The sequence below is a fragment of the Condylura cristata genome, unplaced genomic scaffold (assembly GCF_000260355.1).
Source record: "Condylura cristata isolate star-nosed mole 26May11 unplaced genomic scaffold, ConCri1.0 scaffold00032, whole genome shotgun sequence".
NCBI classification, from domain to species: domain Eukaryota; kingdom Metazoa; phylum Chordata; class Mammalia; order Eulipotyphla; family Talpidae; genus Condylura; species Condylura cristata.
In genome coordinates this window covers 12,983,594-12,999,633 of record NW_004567133.1, presented here as the reverse complement: position 1 = coordinate 12,999,633, position 16,040 = coordinate 12,983,594, and the positions used below count along the sequence as shown (strand labels likewise).

General features: G+C 44.0%; 1 protein-coding gene across 1 annotated transcript in view; it reads right to left on the bottom strand.

Annotated features, from left to right (window-relative positions):
- PARN (poly(A)-specific ribonuclease) overlaps nucleotides 1–16,040 on the bottom strand; it is a 117,296-nt gene that overhangs the window by 86,289 nt on the left and 14,967 nt on the right. The window contains exons 12-18 of the mRNA XM_004692114.2: nucleotides 12,326–12,382; nucleotides 10,091–10,168; nucleotides 9,180–9,223; nucleotides 7,804–7,846; nucleotides 7,061–7,136; nucleotides 5,089–5,199; nucleotides 4,714–4,783 (exon numbers count right to left, since the gene is read on the bottom strand). Coding sequence (XP_004692171.1) covers nucleotides 4,714–4,783; nucleotides 5,089–5,199; nucleotides 7,061–7,136; nucleotides 7,804–7,846; nucleotides 9,180–9,223; nucleotides 10,091–10,168; nucleotides 12,326–12,382 — 479 coding nt within the window. The remainder of the gene's footprint in view (nucleotides 1–4,713; nucleotides 4,784–5,088; nucleotides 5,200–7,060; nucleotides 7,137–7,803; nucleotides 7,847–9,179; nucleotides 9,224–10,090; nucleotides 10,169–12,325; nucleotides 12,383–16,040) is intronic.

Below are 16,040 nucleotides of genomic sequence, written 5' to 3'. Positions count from 1 at the left end.
ATATGAATAAATAAATAAATCTTTAAAAAAAAATTTATCACTGAAATTGCTACACAGCACAGAGCCAGAAATAACTATATACCTCAAAGGGGAAAGGCAAAAAAAAAAAAAAAAAAAAAAAAAAAAGATAAAATAGAAAAAAAGACATTCAAATATTTTCCCTGGGCATCTTTCAGTTACAAGCAGGCTTTTCTCTCCCCTCACTTTTCTGATGAAGACTCATAATTGAATACAGGGCAGGTACAGTGTAAAAGGTACAAACACAGGGTGCCTTCTAGGTGAACAAAACAACACTGATGGCTCGCACGTCTGGTCTAAGAAGCACATCCTCCCAGTACAAGTGTCCCCACAGCAGAGCAGCTGACTGAGGCCCACATATGCCAGGCACTGTGCATTTCACCCTTACAGTCCAAAAATGGGCACTTGTATTCTCAACTGGCAGATAAGAAAACTGAGGCACGAGATGGTAACCAGCTTGTCCAGGATGGCACAAGTATCAGAGTAGGGCTGGTCCCAGAACCCAGAGACCATACCACTCTATGCTACACCACATCCTGAAGTAAGGCAATCCTACTGGGGAAATCAAATGACCTTTCATTGTAAATGCAAATGGGAACCAATTAGAGGAGCTTGTGACACGGTGGTGCTGTATCAGTAGCACCAACTGTCTGATAACTCGCTTATATGGCGAATTGGCAGTCTCTGGGAGGTGAGAGGGGTTTACTATACCACCTATACCTGACCTGAGCAGCTCAGAAAAGACACACCGGGCTGAACACGATAGTAAACACCAGACACCAGGAATCAGATTAGCCTCACCCTCCGTTCTTCCAGCACCTTCTGCTCTTCTACATGGGGGAGGAAGAGGAAAGGCTACGAGGGTCCCCCTGCAGGTGGAAGGTACAGTGCTGCCCTTGAGTATTTTGTTTTCTCTAATCCATCAGTGTAAAACCTCTCTGATGTTAAGTAGGAAACCCTTACATTTTGCAAGAAAACATGTCTGCTGGCACAGGACTGCTTTCTGTGGAGGAAAGGGGAGGTGACACCAGCGTGCTCCGTTCCAGGCACTGCGCCTCCTCTCAGGGCTCAGGGCTGTGCTATGTACCTCCACTCTCTTCCGTGAACTGCTGCCTTTATCTGAATAACAAAATAACACAATTTTTCAAAATGCTCCAAATCAAAGCAATCTTGCTGCCATTATGTACCAATCTGACACTTCATCATTATCTTCTTTATGAGTCAACACTAAATGGTAGATACAGGTAAAAGCGGACCTTTCTTTTTGCCACCAGTGTGCTCCAATTTTATAGCCACAAGATGACAAACTGTCTTCTGTTTCATTAAACTAGAAATATATTCTGCTACCATATCTGCTTTTTCAACCTCCTGGTATGTTAAACTCTTTTATATCCCAAGAAAGGAAAATAATATACATTGGACACCTAACTAGATAAAGTGCTAGGTGCCATCAAAGTCCTTTCAGATCTCACACAATTTTTATAACCTCCCTGGAGAAATTTTATCCTGGTTTTACAGTGAAGGAAACCACTTGTCCACAAGTATATCACCAGTCCTTGTTATGGCTTGTCTCCTCAACTGCACCTTGGAGAAGACATCTAGGTCAGCCCGGGAAGACCTAGATGTCTAGAAGAATCCTGGTGAGATCCAGAAACTGTGTCATGAATGAGGCAGTTGTCTTATACAGTAACATGCGGTCGTCTTATACAGTAACATGTAAGTAATTTTAATTCAATTACTTAAGGGGAAAAGCTAAAACAGAGACTCGCTCATTTCCTTCCTCTTTCTAAGAACTGAAGTAAGAGGAAAATGACCTTCCCCAAAACCCTTCCTAAAAAGTTAGCTCCAGGAGGTCAAGGTGTCTTGCAGAAACTGACAACTTCTAATATAACATAAGGCAAAAGTCTGATTCTGCATTTTCTGTGGTGCAATAAAAAGCAGAGTATTTTTAGTTCTTTCCATCCTAAAAGGGGCTTCTCTAAGTCTGGTTTCCAGGCATTGATTACGAGTGACCACAGTTATAAAAGAAGGTCAGCCGCTTCCTGCCCAGAGAGCTACAACGCATGACGCGTCCCACAGCCTACCCTTAGCAGCGGTATGATCCAGGTCTCATCACCCAGCTCCCTCAGGACTTTCACTCTGATTCCAATAGCAAGAACTGCGGGAGGTCCCTGAGCTGGGAGAGGACAGATGGCACCATGCGCTATCCGGCTGGGCCAGATAGACACATCGACTCCCTGCGTGCCGCTCAGACATCAGCTATCCGGGGAGTTTCTCCACTGCTGACCCCATACAACTTCCCAAGATGGCCTATGGCATGCAGCCAAAACTAATTTAGAATAATACAGAAATAGGTAGGCTTTATTTCCCCTCCAGGTTTACTTTTTAAACCTAAATCTGGTGTGACCGGAACAAAATATTATTTGCACATGTGGGTAGCTTGATGGCCATCCAAATTTATGTTAGGATTATGTTAGGACTACGCATATTTGTTTAAGCTCACATTTAGAAAAGCCTGGTACCAAAGTAAATAAACCTTCAGAAAAATGTAGAGATTTTTCTAAAATGGACCACTTGAGACATGTGCATGGCAACTGCTGGACAGTTTTGTACTAGGATAATCTTAAAAACATGTCAAAATCAAACTTTAATGTCATGGCTGAACCTGCACGACAAGAAGAACAAGGTCATAGCTACAACAGAAAGAGATGTCAAAAGAAGCAAATGCTCTTCACACTTTTTAACCAGCTTAAAAATGAAGTCTCTGATTGACCAAGCTACATAGGGCCATAAAAAAGTTCTTATTTTGTGGTGGCACAGGGGTGATTTGGTGATGGGAAACCCGTGGGGATTACAATTGAGATGAAAAAAAATGTGCAAAATGATGTAAAAATAAACTTTAAAAAAAAAAAAAAAGTGCCAAGGGGGAAAAAAAAAAAGTTCTTATTTTGTATTTTTAAATCCTGCTGGAACCTTTTTCCCTTCAAAAATAAAGAAAATACTCTCTCCTTACATAGGGGGAAAATAGAGCAAAAAATCAGATTAGGCAAAAATTTTCAGTGCACTATTACAGGCGGATTCCTGAATCCCAATGATTTTTCAAGTGCATCTATGTTCAGGGAAAAAAAAAAAAAAAACAGAATAGGTAATGTCCCAACTTTAAGGAAGAGATGTGGCTACTGTTGAATAATAGTCCTGCATATCAATATTAAATGATATGAAAACATATGAAATCCTAGTTAGCCTTTCCACTCAAAGCCTTTTTTGACAGCTCTTCATGTCGCTCAGACAAGTTACTGGTAAGCCAGACGTAAGCGTGCTCTCGCTGGCTTGTTCCCATCACCAGAACAGCACACGTAGCAAGCTGCATATGCAGGGACAGCAATGGTCAACAAGCTTCAGTCATGGCTCCAGTTCCATGGGCTATGACATGAGCTGCCTGTCCACGGATGTACAAAGATCAACACTACCCCCAAAACAAGAGTTTAAAAAGTCCTGTTTTACTAAACCACAAGGAACTGGAAGGACAGCAAGGACTCAGTGGTTACCCAGTTGATTTTTCATGCAGCAAAATTCAACTTAACTTCCCATATACTTGCCACTGTCACCCAGTCTTGTTCGGAAGATGTTTTGAAAGTCAAACCTGTTTACCTCTAAACCTCCACAGAAAAGAACGAAGATTCAAAATATAGGAAGCCACAGTATGATCAACTTTCAGAACCCACATGTCTGGGATAAACATCGCTGTAGCCTGTGTCACCTGAGTATGAGCCCACTGCTGCTGGTGTTACACAGACACTGAAGGATGACACCGACGCCCCCTCTAGCCCCCCTCCCCCACCCCAGCAGGACTGTGGAGTGCGGTATGCCATGGAGGTGATGTAACCACCTAGCGCTGAAGGAGTTCTTGCAGACAGTGGTGCTGATCAATCCTTTTTCTATCTGGCTTGCCCGGAACCTCCTAGAACCAACTCTACTAAGAGAGCTGGGCTAAGATGAAGTCTTAGGGCTCTGACAGAGAGCCAAATTATGGCCTGCCTGTGGATCACATCCACAACTTCAATCTCAACTCTGCCAAGAAAGAACAAACCACACTTTGAAGTAATAATCGGGAGATTCTTTGAAAATGCTCTGAATTTAGACTTCTCCCTAAATCATACTGACTTCTCCCAACAACGAAGACACACGAACAAGCCTGTACTTCATCATTCCGAAGAGGGCTTAGAACACCATGACCATGGAAACTTCTCCATATATTATCTTAAAATTCCTCTGCATGACCAGCATCTTCTCAAAAATAATATTATTTAATCAGATAACAACTACATAAGCATGAATAGCCATCTCACATATAAAATTTGCTGGGGTACCTGAGGCAGGTACACACACAGGCTCATGAGTGCTCGCACTCTCTCTCTACTTTATCCCTTGTAAGTAATTCAAATGCTAAAATCACTTCTTGTCTTAGAAGAGATAGACCGCCTTTGATGTTTTCTTTTCCTTCCTATCTGTTTTTTAAAGCAAATGTATTTCATAAATTATTTCCCAGAAGGTCATTTCCCACACTGAACAGCATGTGAGTCACTAGAAATGAGAACTATGCACCGCACCGCCCAGTTATCCCTCGATGAAGTCACAGACACAGAACTCTTCCGCCGACAGCAAGTTAGGGGCTGGGACCCTCTGGTTACTCACTTGTTAAAAAAAGGTTCAATGAGTTTTGATCTGGCAGACACATGAATTTTTGGAGGACTGAGAAAAGAACCTAATGAAGAAAAGACACAGAATATTACATACTGTCAAGCAGACGAAGCCTGGAAGTTCAGGCAGGAGTCTATTTGAGTCAACAGTACTCGCCAAGGGTAAATGGGACCTGCACAGGCCGAGTCCCCACCACAGATGTCAATGGCTCCTCCCTGTGGACTCTCTATGCCTGGGACCCCAACCTCCTGCAACCCTGACCTCCAGCCCCTCCACTCCTAACGGGCGAGTGGATCCCAGGAAAACGGGAGGCAGGTAAGATCCACACTGGACCACCGTGTGTTCAACAGAAACATGAACAGTAAGTACCCAGGTAGTTGGCCATGGAGATGAAGCACAGTCCTGTGATGTAAGCGTCGTAGCCTGCCTCGTGGAGCTGCTCAGAAGCTGTGTCATAACTTGGAAAACCTTCCGCACTTTCTAAAGAGAAAAAAGAAAAAAGGTTTCCCGAGGCCATTACAAAACTCAAAGACATATCCTAATACCTATTACTTAATTCTCGCCACTTAATACCTTACAATACAGGATGGCAGAGTCACTGAAAATGAAAGCTGTAGCTCAGACTACAGAAATGCCATGTCACACTATCAGAGACCAGCCCTGGCTTCCTCAGCGCACAAGGTGGTACTGATGACAACCTCGCGTTACATGTCCTAGGGAAGTTACTCCTCAGGACTGCTCTGTAAGCTCACAGAAAGGAGCTTCTTCCTTACAGATAACAGTAACACCAAGACGCAACAGGAACTTCAGAGTAATGATTCTAGCATGAGCCCTACTGTCTGAGTTTTGATCTTTGCACCATTACTTAATTGCTCTGAGATCTTCGGCAAGTCATGGCACCCTTTGGTCTCCATCTGGTAAAAGGAGATGTGACCAACCTCCTGACTAGATCTTTGTAAAGATCAAATGAGCTGTGGTGACTAAAATTCTTGCAGTAAAATTTTTGTCACGTGCTACCCTCAGCAAAACTGTTACCTATCAAGACCCCAAGTGACCCTCCCCAAAAGCAGATTTCAAACTTGGTAGGTCAATTCTATGTTGCCCTCTACTATGCTTCCAAGCTTACAACTCTAAAGATAAAAGCACACAAATTCCAAAAATAATCAGAACTTGCAGTAATGCTGCCCTTAGGACATGGGGCCACTTCATCAGAAACCATTTTGTAGCCTGAGTCTTTTGTCACAGGTTTATACACAGATGCTGAAAAGAAAACATCTAAGAGTGACCCGTTTTAGACTCAATTCTCTACCAAGTAGCAGACAGTAGATGGAAATAATAGGATAAAGCTGTAACTCATGATTATTTCCTAGAATCATTCTGAAAATGAGTTATGAAGAAGGGTATAACAGATTCAAAAGCACGAATGGAAATTTAACGATAAAAAGGCTGCTAGGGTTTTTATGTCACACAATGTTCTTTACGTAAGAATTCTTCAATCCCCATCAAAAAAATTTTTTAACATGGTAGCCAACTAAATAATACCCTTGACTCTACCACCATCAAAACCACGTATTTCCGAAAGCAATTACTCCCGTTATATGGTCATAGGAAAGTTCTAGCACCCCCACCCCTGCCTTTCCTTAATTCCTTTTTTGGACTATTACCCAGAAAGGGAGGTAAGTAACTATAATCCATTCCTGTTTCAGAGCCATTAATCCTATTATCTACATCTTCGGGAGTTTACTAGACACAGCCCCCATGACAGTATCTGCCACCGCAGAGGTCGCCAAGAAGGACGAGCACCTGGGAGGGTCACCAAACACCTGGGTAGTGGTGAGGGACGCGGCACCACTCTCCACCCAGAGACATCTCCCTGCTGTGGCTGTCCTCCCTGCTGCTGTTCTGCCCTGATACCACGTCACGAGGAAGCCAAGCTGGACACTCTCCTTCCTCAGCTATAAACCCGGTTCCTGGGCTTTCTGAGGCACAAAATATATTTTCATCCTACCCCTGGCAATTAATCACCAACTCTTTGTCTCTACTTGAACAATGCACCATAGAGAAGAGAACACACTGGGTTTTGGGAGAATTCCAAGCATTAGGAAATAAAAGCCCTGAGGCTTTAATTGTTAGACTTCTCAATGAACAGGCTACTAACCAACTGGATTAACATAAAGACCATTTTTATTCAGAAAGCAGGACCTCAACAAAGGGCACGGAACAGTTAACAGAAATCTGCAACAGCATGAGATCGATTTGAATGCAGTTTCATCTTTCTCTTACAATATACACCAACAATTAGCACTAAGAGGCCAGGGGTTTTCAATCACTATATTCTTACCAACTTTAGGAGGGTTGAAAGGTGTGTCCTTCAGGCGCTTTTCCAGTTCAGCAAGGGATGTGTTGTTAATGATATCCTGCAAACCAGAAGACGGAGAATTACGAGGGTTCATCTCACTGCAACCTACACTGAGCTTCCAGAAGGAAACAACAACAACAAAAAACCTGGTGCTGCCTCCTTGTGTTCTTTAAAGAAACACAGGCACCTCTGCTGGTGCAAGACAAGCTGCGGGTTTGATTCTCACCATAAGGAACGTTGTCACGTGAAAGGAGATTTCTACAGACTCATTAAGCATCAGTCTGACCTCTGGCCAGAAGCTACACCTGCCATTCATTTCATGCAGGTGTCTAAGGCCACTTCAAAGTAGCAGGCGATTACACTTTTACCTGAATTTTCTTGATTATAAGATGGATCCAAAATATATAAAATAAGGAAAACAAAGGGAGAAGCACATGTATGTGTGATCTACTCAAAAATACATTATACACTCTAACATTAACAATTTAGATTGAAAAAGAATAAAGTAGAAAAACAACATAGTTCCACCACCCAAAGACAACTGCTGTTCACATTTTGGTATAGTTCTTTCCAGTCGTTTCCAATTTTTTTGTTGTTGTTCTTTTCTCTCTGTTTGGATATATTTGGAAATGACATTTAAATAGATGAGAATTCCAAAGTTCTTAGTCACAGTTCAAAAATTCCAAAATATAGCTTATCGGTAATAGTTCAAATTTTTAAAATACCTTAAAAGGTTGTGTGCTGGCCATCAATTTAGTATCCAAGAGTCTAAAAACAAAAGAGTTTTCAATAAGGTAAACAAAAATGTATACTAATGTTCAAATGTGCTTGACTCATGAATAGCCTATTGTCTTAAAAGTGGAGAGGAGAATTTAGCATATGAGCCATTGTGAACTAGTTCAGGCCCCCCCAGTGCATGTGGCCAGGAACCAAGCCCCATCAATTAGGAGCTCCTGGTGGCTGTAGGGGAGCCCACACTCCCCACACTCAGCACACAAGTTCTAGATTGGCATGTCTGCTGAGAGTGTGTGGCTATGCCAATCTCCAGAAAGTCCATGTGTGTCATGGTTTCATATAGTTCAAATACTGTAGGTCAGACATTCCCAGGCTGTCAGTTTCTGCTACAACTGCCAGATTTGTACAATATAATTTTGTGGAGGTCAAAATACATATTTGGTAGTTTCAAGCTATCTCTGTTACCCCTTGCTATTCTGTTTCAGATGTTAAAACAGTAAGTCATTTAAGTTAAAAAAAAAAAAGAGAGATTGGGTCTCCCTGGTAGCACACGGTTAGTTTAGTCTCGGTGTTATCAAGCTAACCATAGTCACTGCAGCACGAGCTTGATACCCAGCCAGGGAGGTGACCCACATGGCACAGACCTCTCCTGACCTGCCCGCCACTCCCTTCAGCAGTATATTTCAGTCGATCCACCTGTTCTGTTCCCCAATCTGTCTCTGGTGAATCCTCTTACCCACCGCACCTCAGGCCTATACCACAGTTCTTGTATACATAAAATTTTAAAAGTGCATTTAAAAAAAAGGACACAGACTAATATGACAACTCTTTCTTTCCATACAAATAAGCAGGACAGAGCCTGGCTGGAGGAGCCACGCTCCACGCTGTACCTCCCATCTGCACCTGTCCTCACACACAGACCTGTGCTCTGTAGGGACCACAGGGCTGGCATGTGACCTTCAAACATGTGACTTAGTAGAACTTGTGTAATAGTGACATGGAGAAATACTAATAAAGATTATGACTTAAAGTTGAGGGGAAAAAAATATCTGGCCAGACAATTCTTGACTACAGAATAGTCTCAATGGGACAATTCCATCTACAAGAAAGACAAGAGTCAACTCAAGAAAACTTCAGTATCTCTTCAGACAGCCAGCTATGGGATGAGTCTCCATTCGTATTTTAATTCTCAACAGAATACCAAAATCACTAATAAGAGCACGCCATCACAAAGTTGGAGGTATTAAACCACTTCCTGGCTTATGTGAACTAATCACGACTGTAAGGGTTTAATAAATGACTACAGACCTACTTATATACGCCATGATCACTGTAAGTGAAAGACAAAGCCTCAAAGAAAACTTACCTGGGGAAAACACAAGTTGTCATCTCCTTAAACTCATTTAAGTCCTAAAAACAAGAAAAAGACCAGTTACAATGGTACTAACCCATTCAGTATTAAAAGAAAATACATTAGTATTTCAAATTCCGTAGCCTCTTCTCAAACAAACTGTGAAGCCTCAGTTAGCCCCTGCAGCTAAACCACCAATTTTAGTTAATAATACCTTCCTAAAGTGTCACAATATCCTCACTATGAGGAAGCACGTGATCAGATATAAAATTTCCACATAGTCAAAATAGACAAATTTAAGCACTTTATGGCTGAAATGGGAAAGGGAAAAGTTTTTATTAAATGTAGAAAACCTTCAGTCATAGCTCTCTCTTTCTTTTTAAAGATTTTATTTATTTTGCATAGAAGAACTGGGGTACAGGCCAGGGGCGGGGGATTAGCGGATTCACCAGTGACAGAGTGGGGAGTGAAAAAGGCAGATCTACTGAAACACACTGCTGAGGGGAACAGCGGGGAGACAGGAAAGATCCCTCCTCAGTCAGCTCCAGCCCTCTAAGGGGAACCCAGGCAGGCAGCCTCCCGGAGGCAGGCAAGATTGGCAGATGCTGGTCCAGTGCACTTGTCCGAAGGCACCACTCACCCTCCTCAGCCCTGTTGCGTCCCAGGCAAGCGGTGCCCAGATAAAGATGGCCCAGGGGCCTGCTCGCACCAGCTGAACAGACCACTGGCTTAAAGACAAAGCATTCAGCCTTGCTCTAGCAACGGGAGATGAATGAAGAGCCCTTACGTGGCCGGTAAGACCCTGTCTTCAAGATGGGAGACCCTCTCTGGGGGCCTGATACGGACATGGAAGCTGCACCCCGGCAGAGCACACTTTCCTGAGAACGGAGAATGGTCTGTTTTTGACCCAGCTGACAGTCACTTACCGCAGGGAGAGGGCAGTAGAACTGGTGAACTGTGTGCATGACATCCAAGAGCATATTGTGCCCGATCACAAGTTTTCCCTAAAGAAAGTCAAGGAGAAAAAAAAAAAGGAAAGTCAAGGTTAGGGAAAGGGCTTCTGGATACAAAATTATATTAAGGCTTGAGAATGAAATGCATGGTTCAGATTCTGTGAAGGAACTGCACTAAACTTACTTTTGACATTTTTGAAAAATTATAATATGAACAAGTTAGGGCTGGCTTCATTCTTCAGTTCTGGAGTGTTAACTCCAGTGCAAAGTAAAAGCTCCAAATGATTTTGTTTGATTGCTCTTTTTGGCTGATATTTACTTATCTTGTCACCTTTAAGAATCAAAAGTAATATTTTTCTTGATGAGCTCAAGTTTAAAAAGTCACTATAATGCTAACTGACTTCAATTATTATTGAGCAATTTATGAACAAACGCCAATACCTCTTCTACTAGTATATTCTTTAAAACAACTCACTTTCTTTTTTAAAAGATACATTCATAGCAATACTAAAAGGCAAAAATAACATTTTGAATTAAACAGAAGGAACTTTCATTTCATTTACCTAAGTCAAAGTTCATCCCCACTGAGACAAAATCCTCATGGATACTCTTTAGAAACATCAAGGTTATAAAAGACAAAAATGTTACAGAATTGAGGAAACCAGAAGAAAGAACAAGCAAATGCAGTATGGGATGGGAGACAACGCTGTGAACAGAAGGACTCAGCTGGAAAGCTGCTGAAATTCACATAGGGTTTGCAGCTCATATAGTTAATTGTCACAATATTAATTTTCTGATCTAGGATGTAACGTGAGGGCTAGCCAAGTGAAGGATGAGTGGACAGTCTATACAATTTGTGCAACTTTTCTGCGAGTTTTTAAAAACTAGAAAGCACAGATTCACTGAGAGTGACAGGAACAAACTTTAGTGCGATATAACATTTAAGAGTACTTGCTGTTCCCTGGCTTTATAGAGCTTAACTATAACCATCTTCTTAAGGTCAGTGACTTTACACTTTCAAACAGCTGAATCACTCATAAATAGGACTTTCTGTTCATCACTTTGTGACTTTAGCTGTCACTGGCCAGCAGTGTAGCATTAGTATGAATAATTCTGTAGAAAAAGACAACAAAGAGGAAACGCAGCACGGGCTGAGCAAGCTAAGATCTTTAATTTATGAAAGGGGAACAAATGTCCCGCTCTCGAGCGCCGGCCACACGGCCGTGCCGACCATGGGAGAGCTGGGCGCCAAGCGCGGCCATCTCTGCGCTGCCAGCACCAGCCGGGAAAGCCGCCACTTGGTGAGGTCTGCGGTGCACAACGCGAGCCAGTGTGACGGAAGCTCCTCTGCTTCCCTGCATAGCTGCCTCCTGAGCCACTTCTGAAGAGACTTGCACTTTGCTTCTCTCCGGGCTTATCTATCTTTCTTTTCCCCGTGAATCCCTGACTTACTTTTCAGAAAGAGCTCCTGGTCAGCTGACCCCCACACGGTGTTTCGACAAGCTGGCCCCTGGTGGTGGGACAGCCTCTGCGGCTTCCCTGATGCAAAAGCTCAGCATCTCGGGGACAAGGTGACTGCCTCTCCTCTTGGGGGAGAATCCCACCCCCAAGTCTCAGGTACCAGCTGGGCACACAGGCAAATGGTCGGCACCAGATGGCCTGGTTCGTCTGCACCAGAGGGGGAGCCTCTTCTCAGAAAGGACTTCCGAACAAGAAACGTCTCCCACACCTCGCTTGGAGCCCTCCTGCACATTTCCACAGTGGCCAACGTGTTTTTAAGACGTATCAAGGATATCAGGTAAGATTCAGCCCAGTTAGGCAGAAGAATGCAACACCGTTTCCCCCCATCTAGATTCTTCCATTCAGGGATGCAAACAGCTCAAATACCTGACTGTTTCTCTCCATATTCCTCACTCTTTTACTTTACGTCTTACTGGTTTTGAGAATAATAAACATTATTTAGGTAGCCATATGTGGCCATCACAGTAGAATCCGCTTATGACTGCTGCAAAAAGGGCGGAATAGTCCTCAGCAATAATGTCTCCCCAAGTACTTGTCACAATAATCTACCTGAAGTGCTAACTTCTTCCTCCATTCCAGGTACACATGCTACATGTGACCGATGATTCATTTGCAATGGTGATTAGGTTTGACACCTTGTATGTTATATTGAGGAATCTAGTTTAAAAGAAAAACTGGTTCACTTACCGAATTAGCAATGGCATGAATGACTCTAGAAAATCCCACCGCATCATTCAGTTCCTCCTGAGTAAACAAACGAATTTGAATGGGTTAAAACCTAGCCCAAAAGAAAAGCACTGAAATTTTACATTGAGTTATGCAGATGATAAATCAATCACCACAATCAACTGATAGGCTTGCTGAACAAACCTTTCTTCTGCTTTGGAAACTAAGGTAAGCAAGTGGCAAATGATTTGTCAGTGACTAAAATAACAGTGCCTAGGCTGTTCCCACCTTCACATCAGGTGTTGAAATTTCCAAGTCTAACAGGACTTAAAAACGCCAACCTTAAAAGGCTGCCGCCTGCTGGCTACCCTCAGTACTGCACCAAGTTCCCAGGAAAGCCAGACGACTGACTCATCAAAATCAAGCACCCCATTGTTCTTGATTTTTTTTCCTTGTCAAAATGCACTCTTATAATGTGACCATAGCACTCTGAGACTCACACCCACGCAATTCCTTCTCTCCCATTTTCTTGCTAACATTGTTTAAATAGGCTCAATTTCCCTCCTACCTTGAAACTCCTTCCTTACCTCTAAGCTTCATCCAACCACTGTCCCTCCTGTGTCGCTTCACAGCTAAGTAGTTTAAAACACTTCCCTCCTCTCACAAGCACTGGTCTAACTGCCAGCCACGTGCAGCCCTCTGCTCTCAGACATCCCCCCTCTTCAAACACCCCAGGCTAATCACAAATGCTGATGAGGCTGTGGAGAAATGAGGCACCAGGTGACCATTCTGGTCACTGCAGAAACCAGGAGGCTGTGTCCTTACTATCGGAAACACAGAGCTGCCACAGCATCCGGCAATTCCACTTCTAGGTGTACACCCAGAAACTAAAAACAGGGATTCTGAGAGACCTGTACACCTGTATTCATAGCTGCATCATTCACAATGACCAAAAGATAGGCGTGTCCATCCACAGATGAATGGTAAAGAAAGCGTGGTCTGTCCATACAATGGAAAAGTACTAAGTCTTAAAGAGAAGGAAATTGTCACATGTTGCAAAATGGATAACTAAGAGGACCGTGTGCCAGGGACATGTCAACCTAGTGCTTCCCTGAGTGGAAGAATCCAGATGGGGGAAAACGGTGTTGCATTCTCAGCTTACTGGACTGAATCTTATCTAGTATCCTTGATAAAGCTTAATAATATGTTGGTCACTGGTGACGATGAGCGAGGTGTGGTAGATGTTTCGTGTTCGGAAGTCCTTTCTGAGAAGAGGCTTCCCCATCTGGCACAGACAAGACAGGTCACGCTGCAGGTCACTGTGCGGATTCCACATCCACTCGCCCAGGTGGCCAGGTTGGCACTAGAAAGAGCTGAGATGCACCAGTATATTTCACTCAATCTGCTGTCTGCTCCCCACTCTGTCTCTGGTAAATCCTCTCACACCTCTCTCTGCCCACCCCTATGGGCAGCGTGCTCTTCTATACATAAATAAATAAATAATTAAAAAATTTTAAAAAAGGAAACAAGTGGGGGGAGGGAAGTGCACTGGACTATGGTGATGGCACACGGGTGATCTGGTGATGGGAAGCCCACATGGATTGCAACTGGGATGGAAAAAGGCACAAAATGATGAAAAATAAATTATTATAACATTAAAAAAATTTTAAAGAGCTGAAATAGTAAAATTATGTATATTTTACCACAATTAAAACTGAAAAAAAATTAAAGAATATTTTTAACAAGAAAAAATACTCCCAATGCTGAACCCAACAGCCACGCCTCAGTCCTCACCCCGGTTTCTCGCGGGTCGTGAACACCCCTTTTCCAAGTGCTCTTCCCGTGGCTGCTGTGTCGCGCTCCTCTCCTGGTACGATGTCCTGCCCCTACCTGCGTGCCAGTGCTGCTCGCCAGCCTCCGCCTGCCCTCTCCGCTCCCCTCGCAGGCGCTCTCAACCACTCTGCTCTCTGCCAGCAAATCTGCCTTCGCCTCTCCCCTGCCTTCACCTCTCCCCTGTTGTCCTGCAGGACACCAGCCTTCAATGTCAAAACACAGAATGGAACACCTTTTTCCACCTTCCCGGGAGAGCTCCTCCCTGGTGCCCAGAGGCTGTGCACAGATCCAAATCCACCACACCCTCATTCCCACAGGCACAGGTATGAGCTGCAGCTACTCTTGCTAGAATGCCCCAGAAGGGAAGGACTGGAAGCAGAGGCTTGCAAGAAGCTGCCATGAGGCCACCATCCACCAGCCTCCACCTCTCTCCTGGGAGGCCCGGCTTGGCTTTCTTACTGCCTCCAGGTTCTTACAGGCCCGGGCCTTGTGCCCCAGCCCCTGCAGGGCAGAGCTGCAGGGGTACCGAATAGCACCACTCTTGGCTGTGGTCTAGAACTGGCTTCTCACAGCTCACTATGCCATCACTGGTCCCTTAAGCTCACGCTTTTTTTTTTTTTTTTAAGATTTACTTATGCATACATAACTGGAGTTTAGGCCAGAGGTGCAGGGGCGTGAGAGGCTTCACCAGAGACAGAGTAGGGAGCAGAACAGGCAGATCAATGAAGTACACTGCTGAGGGGAATAGCGGGGAGACAGGAGGGGTCTGCTGTGCCATGTGTGTCAGTCACCTGAGGGGTTTGGGATCAAACTCGCAATGAAGTAGCTGTGGCTACTTCACACTGTCTTTTAGGTGTGGGGGGCAAGAACCACCAGCAGGCAACATGTCTGACTGGTATAAGCAGTAAGTTGTCTAAAGCTAAAAGTACTTCTTTGTACCTTGTCAAGGTGAAAGCCACCAGCTGTGGCCCTGCCTTATGTGCATTTGATGGTGACATTCCCCGACACCACCGCAAACCCCACCCCTGTGCCCCTCAGCTTGTGTCTCCCACACTATCGAGCCAGTCAAGTGAACTGACAGCAAGCTGCCCAGTTGCCCAAATTTCTAATTTGAGTAGCTTCCTTCCTCTCCCTGCTTCTGCCATCCAAATTCAATCACATGTTCCCAAATCTACCTTTTATTGAAACGTCCAGATTCCACCTAACTCTCCTACTCTGGGTCTCGGCCATCTGCAGGTAGTTACTCCACAGCTTAACGGGTACTCCTGCCTCCAGTCTGACCCACTCAAATCCATTCCCCATGCAGCAGCCAGGGTGTGCTGCAACAACACAAACCTGCCCACTGTCACCCTAACCTCCCAAATCAGATGTTCTAAGCAGTGCTTTACAAACAGCAATAGCGGCCTCCCTGGTGGCACAAGGGGTTAAAGCATAGCACTATAAAGCAATCTGTAGCCATTGCAACATGACTTCAATCCACAGCTAAGGATCTGACCCACATGACTCAGGAGACCTCTCCTGTCTCACCCAGTGTACCCCTCAGTGTATTTCGGTAGATCTGCCGTTCTGCTCCCCATTCTGTCTCTGGTGAATCCTCTCACCCCCTGCATCTCTGTCCTGTACCCCAGTTCTTGTATGCATAAACAAAATCTTAAAAAAATAAAACAGTAGTAGCTGGACCTGAAGTTAGGGCAGTTATTAGTTAATGGGGGTGACGCTAGGGACACACAATTTGAATGATATTAAGAGCAATTTCTTCAAGACTGAGTCAGTGGAGATGTGAAGTTAGCTTCTGGCTCCATCTAAACACTTAAGCTTAACTTCCCAGCATTCTAGGCCAGGCTTTTGCTACTGATTCAGTTCTTTTAAGATGGAAATCTACTCATTAAACTGAATTCAACCT